Genomic DNA, 21,868 nt, shown 5'->3' with positions numbered 1-21,868 from the left:
TGGGGTGAGCAGAGTAAAAAGTCTTACAACACCAGGTAAAAATCCAACAGGTTCGTTTCAAATCACTAGCTTTCGGAGCGCTGCTCCTTCCTCAGGTGAATGGAGAGGTAGGTTCCAGAAACATATATATAGATAAAGTCAAAGGTGCATTGACAATGCTTTGAATGCGAGCATTTGCAGGTTATTGAGTCTTTACAGATCCAGAGAGAGGGCAATCCCAGGTTAAAGAGGTGTGAATTATCTCAAACCAGGACTGTTCATAGGATTTTGCAAGCCCAGGCCAGGTGGTGGGGGGCGAATGTAATGCGACATGAATCCAAGGACCCGGTTTAAGGCCTGTAAATACTTAATTACTTGCAAATGCTCGCATTCAAAGTAGACTTTGTCTATATCTATGTTTCTGAAACCTACCTCTCCATTCACCTGAGGACGGGGCAGTGCTCCAAAAGCTAGTGATCCAGAATGTACAAGAGGTCCAAACTTGAGGGATCGCCATTGTTTAGTAGGGCTGGAGGAGGTTGCGGAGATGGGGAATAGTCCCAAAGTTAATTGCAAAATGAGTGAACCTTTCTCTCCGACTGAAAAAACCATGGAGGAGGAAGAATCGATTTGATTTCCAACATTTTAACAAATCCTCGCACCATTTGTCGTCTTCTGTCATTTTGCAAAATTGAAATGACTAGCATTGTTGACGCACTGGTTGATTTAACCTCAACCTGACTGCACATTACACAGATAGTGATAAACTCGAGGATACACAGGATGAGCCGGTTCATAAGGCCATAAAAAAGTAAATAGGAATAGGGATAGACCAATCAGCCCTTCGAGCCTGCTCTGCCATTTTATAAGATCATGGTTGATCTCCCTCGAGTCACGATCGTGCCCTTATTAATAAGCTGCCTCACTCGCCGCGTTCAGTAACCCTGCTGCGCAATTTGTTCAGTGACACTCTTGCTGATCGAAGAAAGCAAAAACCTTACACAATTGGATAAAACAGCAAAACAAAACTGTTTGGATTAGAAACCAGTGCCCCCCCCCCCCCACCCCCGAACCTGGAGATTGGTTGACATGTTTGGGGTTTGTCCCAGGTCTGCAGGTTAGCTCTGACACTCCTGTCAAGCCAATAGCATATTGCATTAATGTAACACCTTTTAAAAATGTAGTAAAACATCTCCAGGTGCTTCACAGAAAGAGGTGTTGGGTGGCCAAAGGGTTGACCAAGGAGCATCTTGAAGATTGGGGGTGGGGAGAGTGGTGGGGGTGAATTTGGGGGGGGGGAATTCCAGAGCATGGAGCCCAAGCTGCTGGAGGAATGGCCACCAATAGTGGAGCGATTATAATCCAGGTCAGAAATTTATCATTGCGTCCGGACTCCAGTTATGGAATCTGAACCTTGAGCTTGCACATTTGTAGGTCGATTCAATTATTTCAGGAAAAGTAAATTCCCATTTGCTTATGTTGAGGATCATCAGAAACAACTGGAGTTTATTCTGTCGGGCAGCTTAAGTTCTAAATTTCATTGCTTTTAAAAATAATAATAATAATCGCCACTCCCCCCCCCCCCCCCCCCCCCCCCCCCCCCCCGGTGTGAAGATACCAGCTCATGCTGAGTACCGGTGTGAAGTGCACTTGATGCCATGTTGCACGTCCATATTTGTCATGAGCAGTCCTTGATGTCGTCATCAAGCTGTTCGATCTGTAAAGAGGATGTCGGAGCCAAATCCAGCGTCTCGCCTTGCTCTGTGGTGTGCAAGCCGAGAATGAGCGTCACTCGTTGAATCATGCAAGGTTCTGAAGAGGTTTGATAGGGTAATCGCTGAGAGATTGTTTCTGCTGCTTGGGGGATCTAAAACGCGAGGGCACAGTCTCGGGATAAAGGGCTGACCCATCTCGGACTGAGGGTGAAGAGAAATTACTTTCACTCAAAGGGTTGTGAATCATTGGGATTCAGTAACCCACCGGGTTTTTGGAAGCTCCTTAACTGAATACATTTTAAGGCTGGGGCAAATGGAGTCTTGGACTTGCAGGGTATCGAGGGGCATGAGGCGCAGACAGGTAAACCCAGGGTCAGCCATGATCCTATTGAATGGCAGGGCTGACTCAGTTGGATTGGGATTGGATTTGTTTATTGTCACGTGTACCGAGGTACAGTGAAAAGTATTTTTCTGCGAGCAGCTCAACAGATCATTAAGTACAAGGGAAGAAAAGAAAATACATAATAGGGCCAACACAACATATACAACATAAGCACTGGCATCGGAATGAAGCATACAGGGTGTAGTGTTAATGAGGTCAGTCCATAGGAGGGTCATTTAGGAGTCTGGTGACAGTGGGGGAAGAAGCTGGTTTTGAGTCTGTTCGTGCGTGTTCTCAGACTTCTGTGTCTCTTGCCCGATGGAAGAAGTTGGAAGAGTGAGTAAGCCGGGTGGAGGGATCTTTGATTATGCTGCCCGTTTTCCCCAGGCAGCGGGAGGTGTAGATGGAGTCAATGGATGGGAGGCAGGTTCGTGTGATGGACTGGGCGGTGTTCACGACTCTCTGAAGTTTCTTGCGGTCCTAGGCCGAGCAGTTGCCATACCAGGCTGTGATGCAGCCAGATAGGATGCTTCCTATGGTGCATCTGGAAAAGTTGGTAAGGGTTAATGTGGACATGCCAAATTTCCTTAGTTTCCTGAGGAAGTATAGGCGCTGTTGTGCTTTCTTGTTGGCAGCATCAACGTGGGTGGACCAGGACAGATTTTTGGAGATGTGCACCCCTAGGAATTTGAAACTGCTAACCATCTCCACCTCGGCCCCGTTGATGCTGACAGTGGTGTATGCAGTACTTTGCTTCCTGAAGACAATGACCAGCTCTTTAGTTTTGCTGGCATTGAGGGAGAGATTGTTGTCGCTACACCACTCCACTCTATCTCCCGCCTGTATTCTGACTCGTCGTTATTCGAGATCCGGCCCACTATGGTCGTATCATCAGCAAACTTGTAGATGGAGTTGGAACCAAGTTTTGCCACGCAGTCGCGTGTCTACAGGGAGTAGAGTGGGGGGCTAAGTACGCAGCCTTGCAGGGCCCCGGTGTTGAGGACTATTGTGGAGGAGGTGGTGTTGTTCATTCTTACTGATTGTGGTCTGTTGGTCAGAAAATCGAGGATCCAGTTGCAGAGTGGGGAGCCAAGTCCTAGGTTTTGGAGCTTTGATGTGAGCTTGGCTGGGATTATGGTGGTGAAGGTGGAGCTGTAGTCAATAAATAGGAGTCTGACGTAGGAGTCCCTCTTTTCGAGATGCTCTAGGGATGAGTTTAGGGCCAGGGAATGGGGACTGATGTGGACTGGTTGCAGCGGTATGGAGGTGATGCGCTTAAGAGGTGACTTAATTGAGGCATACAAGATGATCAGAGGATTGGATAGGGTGGACAGTGAGAGCCTTTTCCTCGGATGGTGATGTCTAGCACGAGGGGACATGCCTTTAAATTGAGGGGAGATAGATATAATCTAGATGTCTGAGGTAGGTTCTTTACTCAAAGAGTAGTAAGGGCGTGGAATGCCCTGCCTGCAACAGTAGTGGACTCGCGAACACTAAGGACATTCAAATGGTCATTGGATAGACATATGGACAATAAGGGAATAGTGTAGATGGGCTTTAGAGTGGTTTCACAGGTCGGCGCAACATCGCGGGCTGAAGGGCCTGTACTGCGCTTCTATGTTCTATGTTCATAATCAACCTCTCGAAGCACTTCATTATGACTGAAGTCAGGGCCACTGGTCAGTAGTCATTGAGGCAAGTTGCCTGGTTCTTCTTTGGTACCGGTATGATGGTGGTCTTCTTGAAGCAGGTGGGGACCTCGGAGTGGAGTAGGGACAGGTTAAAGATGTCCGCGAATACCTCTGCCAGCTGGTCTGCGCAGGCTCTGAGTGCACGACCAGGGATCCTGTCCGGGCCCGTCGCCTTCCGAGGGTTCACTTTCAGGAAGGCCAATCTGACTTCAGAAGCTGTGATGGTGGGTATGGGTGAATTATGGGCTGCTGAGGCACTCGACAGCAGATTGTTGGTTACCTGCTCGAACCGAGCATAGAATGCATGGAGTTCATCGGGGAGTTCATCGGGGTCTCCTATTTCCGAATGCACACTGTCTCCTAGAAATCACGTGCTCGCCATTAAGAGAAGAACCTTTGCTGATTCCTGGAGTAAAGATGATGAAGCCATTAGAGGAATCCTATCAAAATCCAGTTACCTGTTTGATTGAACCTAAGTCTAAATAGCTCAGTACCACAGTATGTAGTCCAATGGCCCACTCAGCTATCACCGGATAAGTTTTTGTTTGTTGTATTAGTCCCATTTCGGATTGTGCATCTTTCTTCCAATGGCAGATGTTCATTGGTATGAAGAACTGCTGAACTTTTCTTCCCCTTTTCTTAAATTTGCACGTTTTATTTCCAATCCACTCTCTCTCTTTGGATGGCTGTGTGTTAAGAATCCACCCTGCTAGAGTATGCTCCATTTTCAAAAGAAGTTGACTTCTTTCCCTGGACTCTACTGCTTGGTAACCATGTGGACAGGGGAGTGGAGAGAGCTAGTCCTAGCACTTGAGGTCCGGTGTACTCCAGTTTTAACGTACAGTGTCTTCTTTCAGCTTCACTTCCCAATGAAGGAAAGATAGACAAATTGTTACTTTTTTCGCTTCTCTCATGCGAGAACTATCCAAGTTGTTTGCATTTCATTAAATGGAACTTGACATGGGTGGTAGTCCCAAAGCAATTTGATTGGAACATAGTACGTTGGTCCGGGAAGTTTTCTTTCCATTCTGTTATGATCGGAGTGGGAAATAGTAGCAGGAATAGGCCATTTGGCCCATCAAGCCTGTCCTTCCATTCAATAAAATTGATCGGATTGTAACTTTGGCTCCACTTTCCTGCCTGCTTCCCATAACCTCCACTCTCTTGTAGATCGGAAATCCCATTTCCTTTAGCCTTATTTATTCAGACTTTGGGCAAAATATTTGAGATGAAATAAGAGTTGTGGGGGGGGGGGGGGGGGGGGGGGTTGGGGAGGAATATTAAGTAACAAGTTATAATGTGAAATGCACAGCATGAACGGCTGGTGGAAGCTGGTTCCATTTTTTTTAAAGGTGAATTTTATCATTTTTTAAAAATTCTTCCACGAGTGTCACTGGCTAGGCCAGCCTTCCTTGCCCATCCCTAATTACCCTTGAGAAGGTCAGCCATTTTCTTCAACCGCTGCAGTCCATGTGGTGTAGGTACACCCACAGTGCTGTTAGGGAGGGAGTTCCAGGATTTTCACCCAGCGACAGTGAAGGAACGCCGATGGGGACATGTTTCCCAGGTCGGGGTGGTGAGTGGCTTGGATAGGAATCTACGTGAGGTCACGTTCTCACGTGTTGCTGCCCTTTGTCCGACTAGGTGGTAGGGGTTTCTGATTTAGACGGTGAAATATCTGGAAAGAAAAAATGTACCAGGCTACAGAGGAGGGGCAGGCGTGTAGGACTAATTATAGCTGCTCTTGTAAACAGCCAGCACAATGCTGACTGGGCCAAATGGCTACCTCGTACACTATAATCAGCCTGTAACATTATGTAACAGACTGTTTGTTTTCGACTGATATTAGAGGATTTTCATGGCGGTGGAAAAGGAAATTACGGCCATTTCTAGACCAATCTCGACTACCCAAAATTTCCTTTCTGTCTTCCCAAATGTTTCGATTGCTTCCTGATCACAGCTCCTCCCCTGGTAAGTTGAGGTTTTGAATGGGGTGAAATCGGCATCAGAATTGTGATGCGCACTCATTGCGAATTCTAAGAAATTGCCAATTTTTCTATTTAATGCAATGTCCCTATTGCTTGGGAATGAAATACATTTCCTTGTTTTGCACCTTGTATCAAAGTCTAACAGCTCAACAAAAAGCTTTCTGTAGTTAATCCTAATCAAAAGGCTTTTATCCTTCTCCCACCCTTTATCCACTATTGTAAATAACTATTGCATTGCCACCTTGTGTTGCCTTGACAATGTTGGAATTTATTTTTCTGAGAGAGCAAGATTTTGCTAGTTTTCTTTCTGGTCTTTCTTCTCCCCCCCCCCCCCCCCCCCCCTTGTGTATTATGGTCATCACAAGATGACTAGTTGGTTGAATTATGCCTGCTGTGTTCTCTATTTTTCAATTTGCAGTCCAGTACTATTTTGTCAAGTGTCTTGAGTGCAATAGAACATAGAAAATACAGCACAGAACAGGCCCTTCGGCCCACGATGTTGTGCCGAACCTTTGTCCTAGATTAATCATAGATTATCATTGAATTTACAGTGCAGAAGGAGGCCATTCGGCCCTTTGAGTCTGCACCGGCTCTTGGAAAGTGCACCCTACTCAAACTCAACACCTCCACCCAACACCAAGAGCAATTTTGGACACCAAGGGCAATTTATCATGGCCAATCCACCCAACCTGCACATCTTTGGACTGTGGGAGGAAACCGGAGCACCCGGAGGAAACCCACGCAGACACTGGGAGGATGTGCAGACTCCACATAGACAGTGACCCAAGCCGGAATCGAACCTGGGACCCTGGAGCTGTGGTGCAATTGTGCTATCCACAATGCTACCGTGCTGCCCTTAAGAACAAATAAATCTACACTATATAATTTTACCGTAATCCATGTACCTATCCAATAGCTGCTTGAAGGTCCCCAATGTTTCCGACTCAACTACTTCCACAGGCAGTGCATTCCATGCCCCCACTACTCTCTGGGTAAAGAACCTACCTCTGATATCCCTCCTATATCTTCCACCTTTCACCTTAAATTTATGTCCCCTTGTAATGGTTTGTTCCACCCGGGGAAAAAGTCTCTGACTGTCTACTCTATCTATTCCCCTGATCATCTTATAAACCTCTATCAAGTCGCCCCTCATCCTTCTCCGTTCTAATGAGAAAAGGCCTAGCACCCTCAACCTTTCCTCGTAAGACCTACTCTCCATTCCAGGCAACATCCTGGTAAATCACCTTTTCCAAAGCTTCCACATCCTTCCTAAAATGAGGCGACCAGAACTGTACACAGTACTCCAAATGTGGCCTTACCAAAGTTTTGTACAGCTGCATCATCAACTCACGGCTCTTAAATTCAATCCCTCTGTTAATGAACGCGAGCACACCATAGGCCTTCTTCACAGCTCTACCCACTTGAGTGGCAACTTTCAAAGATGTATGAACATAGAACTTCAAATACTTCCCCCTGACATAAATGTTTACATTGAGATTGTGCGGGGAGGAGAAAGCAAAATTGGGAATGGGAAAAGATGGATTTGTGACGTTATTGGACTAGTGATCCTGAGGCCAGAACTGCTAATCTGCCTGGCAACAGAGGAATTTAAATTTAGGTCATTAAATAAATCTGCAGTACAAAGCCAATCTCAGCAGTGGTGACCATGCATTTGTTGTAAAAGCTCGTCTGCTTTGCCACCATCCTTGGAGAAGGAAATCTGCCATCCTTACCTGATCGACAGGTGACTCCAGGTCCACAGCAGTGTCGCTGACTCCTGTCTGCCCCATGAAATGGCCCAGCAAAGCACTCGCTTGTATTACACTTCGGCAGAAAAAAAATTAAGTCAGAACAGAATCAAATCTGTAACAGCACTGTGGGAGTGCTTACACCATGTGGAATGGAGCAGTGGTCACCAGCACATTAAGGGGGAATTTACGATGGCCTTGCCAATGATGCCGACATTCCAATTTTGTTTTGAAAAAGAAGCTGACAGCAATGTGGTTTATCTAATCCAAATTTGGGTTGTTTTTTTTTTTTTTTTACACCATTTGTGCTCGAAGCACTGCTCTGATCACATTCTGTACAGAGTTATTAAACTGTCCATGTTTTAATTACATCCATTCACTGGATACGAGTGGCACTGGCTAGGCTAGCATTTATTCGCCATCTCTAATTGACCTTGAGAAGGTCATGGTGAGGTATCATAGAACATACAGTGCAGAAGGAGGCCATTCGGCCCATCGAGTCTGTACCGACCCACTTAAGCCCTCACTTCCACCCTATCCCAATAACCCCTCCTAACCTTTTTGGTCACTGAGGGCAATTTATCATGGCCAATCCACCTAACCCTGCATGTCTTTGGACTGTGGGAGGAAACCGGAGCACCCGGAGGAAACCTACGCAGACACAGGGAGAACGTGCAGACTCTGCACAGACAGTGACCCAGCGGGGAATTGAACCTGGGACCCTGGCGCTGTGAAGCCACAGTGCTGTCCACTTGTGCTACCGTGCTGCCACAGTCCATGTGGTGTAGGTACACCCACAGTGCTGAAAAGTCTGCATTTATCCTTCTTGTACTTTCTTTCATGAAAATAAAACTAAAAATTACTCGACTTCACAGGGAAGTTAAGTTTATTCCAGCCTTAAACAGAGTTATACAAGCACCGAATACCTGCAGCTATTCAAATAGGTCGATCGCTTAAACGTTTTGTTATTCATTCATGGCAAGTGGGCATAGATGCACAGAGTCTTTCTTAAATGGTGAGGATTAGAAAGTGTAGATGTACCAAGGTACCTGGGTGCCCTCATCAATACGTCACTTAAAACAACATGCAGGTGCAGCAATGGTGTGTTAGCCTTTATCGCAAGAGGATTTGAGTACAGGAGTAGCAAAGTCTTCCATTGTCTTGGACCATGGTTAGACCGCACCTGGAGTGCTGTGTGTAGTTTTGACCCCTTTTCCTTGGGAAGTGTATTATTGCCATAGAGGGAGCGCAACAAAGGTTCACCTGACCTGTTCCCGGGATGGCGGGACTGTCCTGTGAAGAGTGATTGGGGAAACTGGGCCTGTATTTCGAAGAATAAGAGGGGATTTCATAGAAACCTACAAAATGATTAGAAATAAGACTGGGTAGATACAGATAAGATGTTTCCCCTGGTTGGGGAGTCTAGAACCAAGGAACACTATTTTAAAATGTGGGAGAAGCCACTTGGGACTGAGAAGAGAGGAATTTAAATTCAGTAAATTTTAAAGTGCTGGTGGACAAGGATAAGAGTGGTCCTAGGATGAATGTGCTAAATTGGGGGAAGGTTAATTATAACAATATTAGGCGGGAACTGAAGAACCTAGATTGGGAGCGGATGTTTGAGGGCAAATCAACATCTGACATGTGGGAGGCTTTCAAGTGTCAGTTGAAAGGAATTCAGGACCGGCATGTTCCTGTGAGGAAGAAGGATAAATACGGCAATTTTCGGGAACCTTGGATAACGAGAGATATTGTAGGCCTCGTCAAAAAGAAAAAGGAGGCATTTGTCAGGGCTAAAAGGCTGGGAACAGACGAAGCCTGTGTGGAATATAAGGAAAATAGGAAGGAACTTAAGCAAGGAGTCAGAAAGGCTAAAAGGGGTCACGAAAAGTCATTGGCAAATAGGGTTAAGGAAAATCCCAAGGCTTTTTACACGTACATAAAAAGCAAGAGGGTAACCAGGGAAAGGGTTGGCCCACTGAAGGATAGGCAAGGGATTCTATGTGTGGAGCCAGAGGAAATGGGCGAGGTACTAAATGAAGACTTCGCATCAGTATTCACCAAAGAGAAGGAATTGGTAGATGTTGAGTCTGGAGAAGGGTGTGTAGATAGCCTGGGTCACATTGAGATCCAAAAAGACGAGGTGTTGGGCGTCTTAAAAAATATTAAGGCAGATAAGTCCCCAGGGCCTGATGGGATCTACCCCAGAATACTGAAGGAGGCTGGAGAGGAAATTGCTGAGGACTTGACAAAAATCTTTGGATCCTCGCTGTCTTCAGGTGATGTCCCGGAGGACTGGAGAATAGCCAATGTTGTTCCTCGGTTTAAGAAGGGTAGCAAGGATAATCCAGGGAACTACAGGCCGGTGAGCCTTACTTCAGTGGGAGGGAAATTACTGAAGAGAATTCTTCGAGACAGGATCTACTCCCATTTGGAAGCAAATGGACGTATTAGTGAGAGGCAGAATGGTTTTGTGAAGGGGAGCTTGTGTCTCACTAACTTGATAGAGTTTTTTGAGGAGGTCACAAAGATGATTGTTGCAGGTAGGGCAGTGGATGTTGTCTATATGGACTTCAATAAGGCCTTTGACAAGGTCCCTCATGGTAGACTAGTACAAAAGTGAAGTCACACGGGATCAGGGGTGAGCTGGCAAGGTGGATACAGAACTGGCTAGGCCATAGAAGGCAGAGAGTAGCAATGGAAGGATGCTTTTCTAATTGGAGGGCTGTGACCAGTGGTGTTCCACAGGGATCAGTGCTGGGACCTTTGCTGTTTGTAGTATATATAAATGATTTGGAGGAAAATGTAACTGGTCTGATTAGTAAGTTTGCAGACGACACAAAGGTTGGTGGAATTGCGGATAGCGATGAGGACTGTCAGAGGATACAGCAGGATTTAGATTGTTTGGAGAATTGGGCGGAGAGATGGCAGATGGAGTTTAATCCGGACAAATGTGAGTTAATGCATTTTGGAAGGTCTAATGCAGGTAGGGAATATACAGTGAATGGTAGAACCCTCAAGAGTATTGAAAGTCAAAGAGATCTAGGAGTACATGTCCACAGGTCACTGAAAGGGGCAACACAGGTGGAGAAGGTAGTCAAGAAGGCATACGGCATGCTTGCCTTCATTGGCCGGGGCATTGAGTATAAGAATTGGCAAGTCATGTTGCAGCTGTATAGAATCTTAGTTAGGCCACACTTGGAGTATAGTGTTCAATTCTGGTCGCCACACTACCAGAAGGATGTGGAGGCTTTAGAGAGGGTGCAGAAGATTTACCAGAATGTTGCCTGGTATGGAAGGCATTAGCTATGAGGAGCGGTTGAATAAACTCGGTTTGTTCTCACTGGAACGAAGGAGGTTGAGGGGCGACCTGATAGAGGTCTACAAATTTATGAGGGGCATAGACAGAGTGGATAGTCAGAGGCTTTTCCCCAGGGTACAGGGGTCAATTACTAGGGGACATAGGTTTAAGGTGAGAGGGGCAAGGTTTAGGGTAGATGTACGAGGCAAGTTTTTTACACAGGGTAGTGGGTACCTGGAACTTGCTACCGGAGGAGGTGGTGGAAGGAGGGACGATAGTGACATTTAAGGGGCATCTTGACAAATATATGAATAGGATGGGAATAGAGGGATACGGACCCAGGAAGTGTAGAAGATTGTAGTTTAGTCGGGCAGCATGGTCGGCACGGGCTTGGAGGGCCGAAGGGCCTGTTCCTGTGCTGTACATTTCTTTGTTCTTTACTCAGATGATTGTGAATCTTTGTAATCCTCTGTCCCAGAGGGCTGTGAAAGCTCAGTCATTGAGCATGTTTCAATCAGTGATTGATAGATTTCTAAATACCAATGACATAAAGGGATATGGGGATCGTGTGTGGGGGGGGGGGGGGGGGGGTAACCCCTGGGGGGTAAGGCATTGAAGTGGATGATTGTCTTGAATGGCAGACCACACTCAATGGGCCGAATAACCTACTTCTGTGTTCATTATGGTGTGATGCAGCTGGGTTACTAGCTCGGCCATTTCAGGGGGCAGTTATCGGTCAACTCATTACTGAGAGTCTGGGGTCATACCTAGACCAGGCTGGGGAGAGTCATTTTCCCAAAGGGCCTTAACTGAAACAGACACGGTTACCTATCTGATAGTTTCATGATCGCTAGCATTTTATTCCAGGAATTATTTAATTAACTAAATTAAAATTCACTAGCTACAGTACATAGAAGGAGGCTATTCTTCCCATCGAGTCTGCACAGACCCACTTGAGCCCTCACTTCAACCCTATCCCCTTAACCCTCCTAACTGACACCAAGGGCAATTTATCATGGCCAATCCACCTAACCTGCACGTCTTTGGACTGTGGGAGGAAACCGGAGCACCCGGAGGAAACCCACTCAGACACTGGGAGAACGTGCAGACTCTGCACAGACAGTGACCCAGCAGGGAATAGAACCTGAGACCCTGGCGCTGTGAAGCCACAGTGCTAACCACTATGCTACCGTGCTGCCCTTAGTAGATCATTAGTCTAGGCCTCTGGATTACTTGTCCAATAATGTAACCATTGTGCTACAGTACCTCCTTAATTAGTCTGAGGCATGTTTTTGTTTCATTTGAGAATTCCTATTGAGACATATGTTATAGATGTATTTGATGAAATTGAGTACTTCCTGCCCTCAGCCTGGTCTCAGTCAAAGGCTGAGTCGAATTTATAGGTATTTCTTTACTTTATTTCAACCCGCTTGCAAGCCTCACTCACCCTGACAAAGATCAGAGACCACAGTCTCCAACTTCTCCAGAGTGAGTGAACAAAGGGAGACAAAGCATGTGTTCTCATATACATTCATGTAGCATCAAGTTTCACATACACCCGACCAAATAAGGTAATGGTAACGAATACAAGATTCTCATAGGTCTTTCTCCCACATTCCTTGACCTGGCCATAACCTGATTTTCACAATCACTGATCCTGATAGGCCCATTATACATTCCTCAGCCCTGGGCCCCTTTCTCCCAGCATCCTTTGCACAAAGAACCGGCCCTAATAGTTCCCCCCCCCCCCCCCCCCCCTCCCAGCCATGCTTTGCCCAGCCCCTTTGTCCATTCCCTGCAACCCAAATTAATGTCTATAAATGCACTATCCTAATCTTCTGCTTTCCTATATTAGGGTATACCTCTACACTATCCTAACTGGTCATCCCAGTCTAATGCCCTTTTCTTTAGTTCAATTTCTCATATTAGGCTGACGACTAAATGGGAACTAGGTGCTCTTCCATAGAATACATTTCTTGATCGTGACCTTTAGTTGTGAATAATGCCATTGCATCACTTGGCCAGTGTGTTAATTATGAATAAAGATGTTAAAATTCCAACCACAAGAGCAGTAAAGAAAACATAAATAGAAGGAATATTCAAAGTGATTGAGTTGTATAGAATATGGGTTTATAATGGCGGGGGAGATTGCATTCATCATTTTCCTTTTGAATGGAGGATCTGGATGTAAGGATCCAAGCAAATTTGTTGCATTCCCTCCAAGAAGGAATCATTGCTTCTCAAGGTTAGATCTTGCCATTTTGTCCAATATCCCACCCGATTGACCCAGATAGAAGCAATCAATAGGGACCAATTTGAACAAACTGGAATAAGTGTTGTATCTAGTAGCAAACGGATGTATTTCCAAATGTGTGCATTGTGCTGAAAATTTCTGAAGCAGAATATTATTACTGCAACAACTTCTCTAAATCCCAGAATTGGGATTCATAAAATTGGATCAGGAAGCTCCAACTGGTTGTTTTATTTAAGTCTGCTAGCTCGAATTCTTGCTTTTCCCTCCATGTACTGTCATAACTCTCTGATGTGCTCATCAAAGCTTCCCTCCCTTTTCTGTGGTGCTGTGCCTTCTGTTGTAGAAGCCCACTTTGCATTCACCAATTGGAGTAAATGCTCTTGGGTTACCTGGGGGGGGGAAAAAATCTCTGGGGATTAGAGATTCTTCCAAACTGATTCCCAGTATTGCTCAAGTTAGCATTTCCACGACTTGTTGGTGGCAATCGATTCTTCCTACAAACGTGCTCTTTTTTTTAAAAAAATGGTACCTCTACTAACAGCACAGCTGTTGAAAAGCCTGAACAGCAGGGTTCTGAGGAATGTGGAGGAACAGAGAGATCTTGGGGTTCATGTCCACAGATCTCTGAAGGTTACCACTCAAGTGGATAGAGCCGTGAAGAAGGCCTATAGCGCGTTAGCGTTTATTAACATGGGGCTTGAGTTTAAGAGCCGTAGGGTTATGCTGCAACTGTGCAGGACCCTGGTGAGACCACTGGAGTATTGTGTGCATGGTCACCTCATTATAGGAAGGATGTGGAAGCATTGGAAAGGGTGCAAAGGAGATTTACCAGGATGCTGCCTGGATTGGAGGGTAGGTCTTATGAGGAAAGGCTGAGGAAGCTAGGGCTTTTCTCATTGGAGCGAAGGAGGATGAGAGGCGACGTAATAGAGGTTTATAAGATGATGAGGGGGATAGATAGAGTGGACGTTCAGAGACTATTTCATCGGGTGGATGTAGCTGTTAGAAGGGGGCATAACTATAAGGTTCGGGATGGGAGATATAGGAGGGATGTCCGAGGTAGGTTCTTTACTAGAGAGTGGTTAAGGTGTGGAATGGACTGCCTGCTGTGATAGTGGAGTCGAACACGTTAGGAACTTTCAAATGGTTATTGGATAGGCACTTGGAGCACACCAGAATGACAGGGAGTGGGATAGCTTGATCCTGGTTTCGGACAAAGCTCGGCACAACATCGAGGGCCGAAGGGCCTGTTCTGTGCTGAACTGTTCTATGTTCTATGTAAGTATCACCAGTCCGAGGCATCAAGGGAAAACCCGTGCAGAGCCTAGACAAGCCTGTGCCGTTAATAGCCTTGGAAGAGACCATATTAAAAAGCCTCGTGTTGACTGCTTTGAAGTGACAACATGATAGATCGTGGGGGAATGGATTGAAGGATATTGCCCTTGGCAACAAAAAGAGAAAACTCAGTTGGTTAAAAGACAAAGTCATTAAACACTAAACGAGATTTGTTTTCTGTCTGTCAACAGTCATTGGCGGCACCGCAGTCTCTGAAATTGCTGGTCCGTTCTCCGCGACAGATATTTCGAGCAACTGCATCAGCAAACGGTCAAGGACAGAGCCTGCACTCTGGATCATTTCCTACGTTCTGATCGCGCTGTGTGGCCTTACCATGCTCATTTCAGTCATCCTACTGATTATCCCTTGCAGACACCAAAGTGGCAACGGTCTCACCGATGGTTCATCGCTAATTAGGCATCGCTGGAAATAAAGCCATGCACTTCATCCCCAGCGTGTTTGGAGTGAATGCTGGGGCGTTTGCACTACTGATGGCAGCCGTGTGGCCCGGTGCCTGGAGAAACAATGATTGTTTAAAAATAAACTTGTGTTGATTGGTAACTTAAGGCCATGCCAGGGTTGAAAACTGCACCTTCGACCCGTGTTGCAAGGAAAGTACGTTCTACTTAATTGCCCCATATCCTGATTGCAGTGGAGTGCGCTGACCAACATCTGATCTCTTTTTGTAAACTTTGAAACGACTCGTTGTGAAATGGGTTGGCAGTCGGGCATTCTGTCTCGATCCTCTGCAGACTTTGGAAAGTTTTCCTCGCCACCGACTTTACGAATGAGCCGTGAGATCTTGGGTTGATTTTTCAAATTGTAGGGCAGCACGGTGGCGCAGTGGTTAGCACTGGTACCTCACGACGCCGAGGTCTTGGGTTCGGTCCCGACTGTGGGCCACTGTCCGTGTGGAGTTTGCACATTCTCCCCGTGTTTGCGTGGGTTTCACCCACACAACCCAAAGATGTGCAGGCTTAGGTGGATTGGCCACGCTAAATTGCCCCTTAATTGGAAAATAAATTGGGTATTCTAAATCTTTACAATTTGAAAATCTTTTTTTTTTATGTTATTGGGCAAGGTTCCTCTCACTGGCTATCCTAAACCAAAGAGCCATAGTAGAAAGGGGAAGCTAAACAATGTCAGTAAGTCCAACAGGTTTATTTGGAATCACTAGCTTTCGGAACATAGCTCTGAATCACCTGATGAAGGAGCTACGCTCTGAAAGCTGGTGATTCCAAATAAACTTGTTGGACGTTTAACCTGGCGTGTAAGACTTCTCACAATGTATGTGTACAGCATCTCTGTGTTACGTTTTGGAGTCACAGGTCAATGCAACAGAATATATCTTTTTTTTTTGCTTCCTATATTTGAAGATGACGATTGTAACCCCTTCTTACTGTCAACAGCTGTGTTAAGCCATTATTTGAAACCTAGACAATTGCACTCTTCATATAAACTGCACGACATAATACAAGCGAGAAGCTTCCGGGTATCAATTCCAGCTGGTAGGATTGTTGGAAGCAAATTGACAATAACAAGCCGGACCACTGTTGAGTTTTTAAAACTTTCGGCCTACCTGTTCACTATTATGCACAAAATCCTGAGCTAACACTAGAACTCAGTCCCTCAATCCAGCAGTTCGGTCCAGCGTCTTGCTGCCATCTGTAGGCAACAACTTAAATTGCAGCCTTGTTAAATTGCACCAAACATCTCTGTTCGAAATACCGTTCCTCCTGTGCGTAGCCATGCACCGTTTCTCATGTTTCTCACCGTTCTCTTTAAGGTCTTCATATCCATGCTTTGTGTTGTTAAACTCGGCACGGTTGATTGCCAATTGTGCAGCCCAAATTATATTCGAGTGTCCAAATACTCTCTGTGGCCTCTATTATTAATGGCACTTGGCAAGAATGGCTGGTACTGACTCCCGAGTCCAGACACCCCTACAGCAGAAGGTTTCTGACGTGACTCTGGATTTCTGGTTGCAGGGGGTTTTGAGGGAAGGGGGGGGCATTTTCTTTCAATCACGACAATGGACATGATTCAACACCACAGCTGAGTGAGAAGAAGGGAGCGCTTAATGCCTCCCTACAACTTGTGTAAAATTTGAATGAGACTGTCCATAATTGCGTCAATCGGGAGCTGCTTGCAATCGCCCAGGACTGTGACTTGTAATTCTGTGTAGGAAGAAGGGACCATTTGGAGAGTCGACTGCCTGGGGATGAATGGCTCCACCGTCAGCACGCCTACTGGGGAAAGTACACCTGCCAAATTGACTTGGGGAGGGGTCCCAGAACCATCATTGACTGGTGCTTATCTTTGCCAAGTGAATTGATTCCACCTGCATTTTTTTTGTTACATGCATCTGTGAAAGTCAAGATTACGGGGGCAGGGGAGTGGGCCGAGGGAGGGTATTCTTTCAGAGGGTTGGTGCAGACCCGATGGGCTGAATGGCCTCCTTCTGCACTGTAGAGATTCTGTGATTCTATCAAGTATCCTGGGGCAGTGTATAATTTGGGTGCCCTGTAAATCCCTTTATTCAGCCCCAGCCTCAGGTGGGTATACGCCACTGTTTCCTTTTTAATCCAATCAGTTATCCTCTTGATCCTGCGACTACTCAGTCAAATACATATTTATAAAATTGTTGCAATTCATTGCTTTGGGACCTGAACAAGCAAAGCCTCCATCACACAAGCCTGGACTGGGATGTAATTTCTCATTTAATGAAAATCAAGACACTCAAACCAAAAATAAAGATTTTTTAAAAAGATTAAAATGCTTATTTTGCCTTCACACCATTTTTTTCCCCCCACCCTTGAGAGTGGAGTATTGAAATGTTTATGAAATGTAAAATAACAATTGTGGTGTCTTGACACCTTAAAAAGCTTCTGATTGTTAAAAGAGCTTTTTGCTTTTTAATGTGTGACATAATGTGGTAACATCATACTTAAAGATGAAGTGCCTTGTCAACCAATGTGTCCACCTCTGAAATTTTCCAAAGATTATCGTATATTGTATACCTTTTAATTTTCAGTCTGCTACAGCACGTGTCTTGGGATTATGCAAGAGGCAAACCAGTCACTTTAATAAGACAGCAATTAAGATATGAATAAAATACTTGGGTTTTGTAAATCTTAAGTAATAAAATAAGCAGTCAAAGGAAAGCAAAACCTGAAAAGAACAAACTGATTTGTTTGAAATGCAACATGGATTTCATATGCAGGAAAACGCCATTTTTAAAACAATCCTTGTATAGATAAAATCAGTAGAAAATTTTGTCAGCTAGGGAATTGTTGTAAAATATAGTTGTGTCCATGAGTTGGTGGCTTTGTGTGCAAATATATAATCTTTATTGTCACAAGTCGACTTACCTTAACACTGCAATTAAGTTACTGTGAAAATCCTCTAGTCGCCACACTCCGGTGCCTGTTCGGGTACACAGGGAGAATTCAGAATGTCCAAATTACCTAACAGCATATCTTTCGGGACTTGTGGGAAGAAACCGGAGCACCCGGAGGAAACCCATGTAGACACGAGGAGAACATGCAGACTCCACGCACAGTGACCCAAGCTGGGAATTGAACCTGGGACCCTGGTGCTATGCTACCGTGCTGCCCACACGGTATATCACCCCCCCCCCCCCCCCCCCGCCCCGAGCGCAATACTGAGGGGAGTGGTACTCTGGCCGTGGTGCTGTCTTTGGGTTGAGATGATAAAGGTTGACACAACTGACCCATCGAGAGGATGTCCAGGATCTCAAGGCAATATTTTGAAACCGAGCAGGGCAACCTCATTGATGACCTGGCCAATATTTAACCCTCGACTGAAGTCACAGAAAAACAGGATTTGTGGCCGTTATTGCATCGCTGTTTGCAGGATCTTGGTGTCTGCAAATTGCCTGTCATTACTTTCCTATAGTTACTTTCCTATAGTTATGTGAACTGCTTTGGGCCTTCCCGAGATCGTAGTCAAAGAACAAACCAACAAAAGTTAATTTCTGAGCCATACATATGCTTTACCAGTTGCCTTATCCAAGGCAAGGTGACAGCTAAGAGATCCCTCTTCAAACATCTGGCCTGAGACGACAAAGGACGGGTTTATGGCCTGATTCATGATCACCAATCAGTGAACCTACTGGAGATTGTGTCTCCACCTGCATAGCGAAGCATCCTGTTAACACTCACCAGTTAACCTTGTGCACAAGTTCATCAAGGTAGCCAGAAGGGAAAGGTTGAGGAGGATGGTGGGGAGAGAGAAGGGAAAGGTTGAGGAGGATGGCGGGGAGAGAGAAGGGACATTAGTTGCTGGATGGCGCCACTGTCCTGCGCCACTGCCACAATGGGGGGTTTTCTCATTGTGTTGTCTGCTTCCCATCCTACTTAATTATGGCCATGTGGGAAACATGCTCCAAACCTGGCAGGGAGCCTCTGATTTGCCCATCCTATTGTCAGCTTACTACTCCTTCACTCCAGGTGCCATATTTAAACAGCAGCCGTGCACAGCTTTCCCGATCAGTGCAGCACAGGGCTGTTACAGACGGCCCCAAAAGAGATGAAGACCACATTCCCCAGTTTCACCTCCATTGAACGCCGGCTGTATGCCATGATGTCCTACCCCGGTGACGGCTGAAGGTGGTCCACCAATTGCACCACTCCGGCTTGGGAGGCGGTGGTCAGCACCAATGTTGTCCACAAGGGGTAAGGCACCCTTTCAGAAAGAGGAGAAATTAACCCATCCATGCCGGCATGGAAGTCAACCAACTCATCACTCTCAATTCGCACCCTCTCAATCCCATCATACAACCGCAGTGTTCTCAATCTCTGTCGGTTCAAGGGACATTACTACTCTCTCCTTCTCATACACCCTCCATCTGGCCTCTGGTGATCACATCCTCAATCTCTCCATGGCTTCACTCGCCACCATTCTTGTCATCTGCTCCGGCACATGTCTTGTTCACACGCTCTTCATCTGTCTTTATGCAGGAAAGCTTGCACACATTAAAAGGGACATGCCCCAGACTGGGGGTGAAGTGATGGAACTCTAGGTTCTCGCTCCCTTTTGGAAATCATGCCATTGAGCTGGCCAGAGAGACCATGGGCGGTTCCTGTCGAAACGGTGAGGTCAGAGACCGACACGCACATGAGGATCCTGCACTAGCTCATCCTTAAGTCGATACTACCATGAGTGTACTGCTGTTTTTATGTGACTGCCATACACTAGTTGTCTCTAGATGATAGGCAGCTCTGCCAAGCGCCCGAGCCCATCAACCAGACCGGCCCTTAGCTTCAGCCTTGATGACACCTGAGATGAGGAACCAGTGTCATGATATTCAGGTAAACATCATAAGCACATACATACTGATGGACAGATCAACGGACCAATCAACACACACACAACACCACAGGCAAGAGCATACACAGTACAAAACAGGGAACACGACACTTCCTGAGCATTCCAGCAGGAGACAGCTCAGGGCACAGAGCTCATAGCAAGCCACTCAGACATCCACCATGTGCTGAGTGCCACTACAAGATAGTATTAGGAATAGGTCCACAGATTCTAGGGTTATGATCGAACCTCAGTAACCAGTTTACCACTGTAAATAAATATGAGCAATAAAACTGAATTGTACCATTTGCAACCGTGTTGGTTCGTCTGTGTAGCAGAGTACCCAACACATCAACCTGAGGACAGCACCTTTGAACACCCATCACAGCGCTCACCCTCTTCCCTTCTTGGACAGTCCCTCGGAGTCGAGGATGACTTGCTTTCCCACTAAAGATGAGTTCTCGGGTGACTGAGGACCCAATGCGCAAACTAAAGTCGGGTGGGGCAGGTGGTGGTTGGGGGAGCGGATAGGCGGGGTGCTGGAGCTGTCACGTGCTGCTGACACTTCGGTCTGTTGTTGGCAATGAAATTCGGTGTTCAGGGCTTTCGGCCGAGCTGCACGAGTGTGGTTAATACTTTGATGCTGGGGGTGTTGGCCTGAGTGAGAACACTGACGTTGGTGTGCCTATCCTGCCAATGGAGAATCTTGTGGGGACCATGCTGGGTGCTACTTCTCTATCACTGCTGCTCTACACACCATGAGATTGGTGCTTGAGCCTGAGGTCCTGGTCTTTAAACACTCTCTTCCTCAGGCAACTGAAGGCTGTACTGACACACTGAAGACAGAACATACGAAGTAGAATTAGGCCATTCAGCCCCTCCAGCCTGCTTTGCCATTCAATAAGATCTAGGCCAATCAGTTCCACATTCCCATCTACCCCTGATAACCTTAGATTCTCTTGCCCAAAATAATATATCTACCCACTGTTTTAAGGATATTCTGTGACCCGCTTCCAGCACCTTCTGAGGCACAAAGTTCCAATTTTGCACAACCCTCTGTGGGGGAAAAAAACTCATCTCTGTCCTATCAGGTTCACCCCTAATTTGAAAACAATGGCCCCAAATTCTGGACTCGCCCACGAGAAAGGACATAATTTCTGAGTCTAACTTGTCAATACCGTTCGGATCTTTTGTACTTGTATCAAGTAACCCCTCACTCTCCTAAAACTCCAGTGGATACCAGCACAGCCTGTTTAACCTTTCCTCATGAGACGGGTATCAATCTAGTGATCCCCCTGTGAACCACCCAGAATGCATTTGCATCTTTCCTTAAGTAAGGAGATGAAAACTGCACAAAGATTCAAGGCGCAGCCTAACCATTGCCCTGTATAACTGACACATTATTTCTTTACATTTATGTTCAATTCCTCTCGTAATAAAGGATAGCATTCCACAAGCCTTACTGAATTGTCGAACCTGCATGCTAGTGACTCATGCACTAGACCACCTAGACCCCTGTGCTCCTCGACATTCTACGGTTTCTCTCCACTTAGGTAACACTCTACTTTTATTATTCCTATTCTTCCTGCCTGCGAACAGCTTCACATTTTCCGCACATTGTACTCCATCTGCCAGATTTTTGTCCACTCACTCAACCTATCTATGTCTATCTGCAAGCTCCATATGTCCGCTTCACAACATACTTTCCTAGCTAGCTTTGTGTCATCCACAAAATTAGCTACCATGCCTTCGTTCTCCTCATCAAAGTCATTGATGTAACTTGTAGAGACCCCCGGCAGGACTCCAGTCATCACATCCTGCCAATCAGACAAAGACCTATTTATGCATACTCCCCGTTTTCTGCCAACCAGTGAATCTTCAGTCAAATTTAATATGCTATTCCGCTGAAAGGTTTTCAGAGTCCCAAAGTTTGGATTTGGTTTCAGTTTTAATTCTGGCAGCCCGATGAGATCTAACTAACTCTCTCCAAAAATGTCCAGCTAATTCTCTCCAGAAGGCCGTTGTGAGGGCTGTCTCTCTCTGCAATGAGTCTTGGGGGAGGGGGGGGTGGTTCTCTTGAAACTGCAGAGGCCTGGAGTCGAACCGTGAGCTGAAAGCAAGGTTTGATGTGGAATAAAGTGGCTGTA

The 21,868-nt window shown here is 46.0% G+C and overlaps 1 protein-coding gene across 1 annotated transcript in view; it reads left to right on the top strand.

Annotated features, from left to right (window-relative positions):
* bace2 (beta-secretase 2) overlaps window positions 1-17,363 on the top strand; it is an 86,721-nt gene extending 69,358 nt beyond the window's left edge. The window contains 1 exon segment of the mRNA XM_072513214.1: window positions 14,585-17,363. Within this exon segment, the coding sequence (XP_072369315.1) occupies window positions 14,585-14,826 (242 nt within the window). The 3' untranslated portion in view covers window positions 14,827-17,363.
* The last annotated feature ends 4,505 nt before the right edge of the window (window positions 17,364-21,868 follow it).

This window comes from Scyliorhinus torazame, chromosome 8 (genome assembly GCF_047496885.1).
Source record: "Scyliorhinus torazame isolate Kashiwa2021f chromosome 8, sScyTor2.1, whole genome shotgun sequence".
Taxonomy (NCBI): domain Eukaryota; kingdom Metazoa; phylum Chordata; class Chondrichthyes; order Carcharhiniformes; family Scyliorhinidae; genus Scyliorhinus; species Scyliorhinus torazame.
The sequence above is the reverse complement of the archived record's forward strand: the minus strand, read 5'-3'. Positions and strand labels throughout refer to the sequence as shown.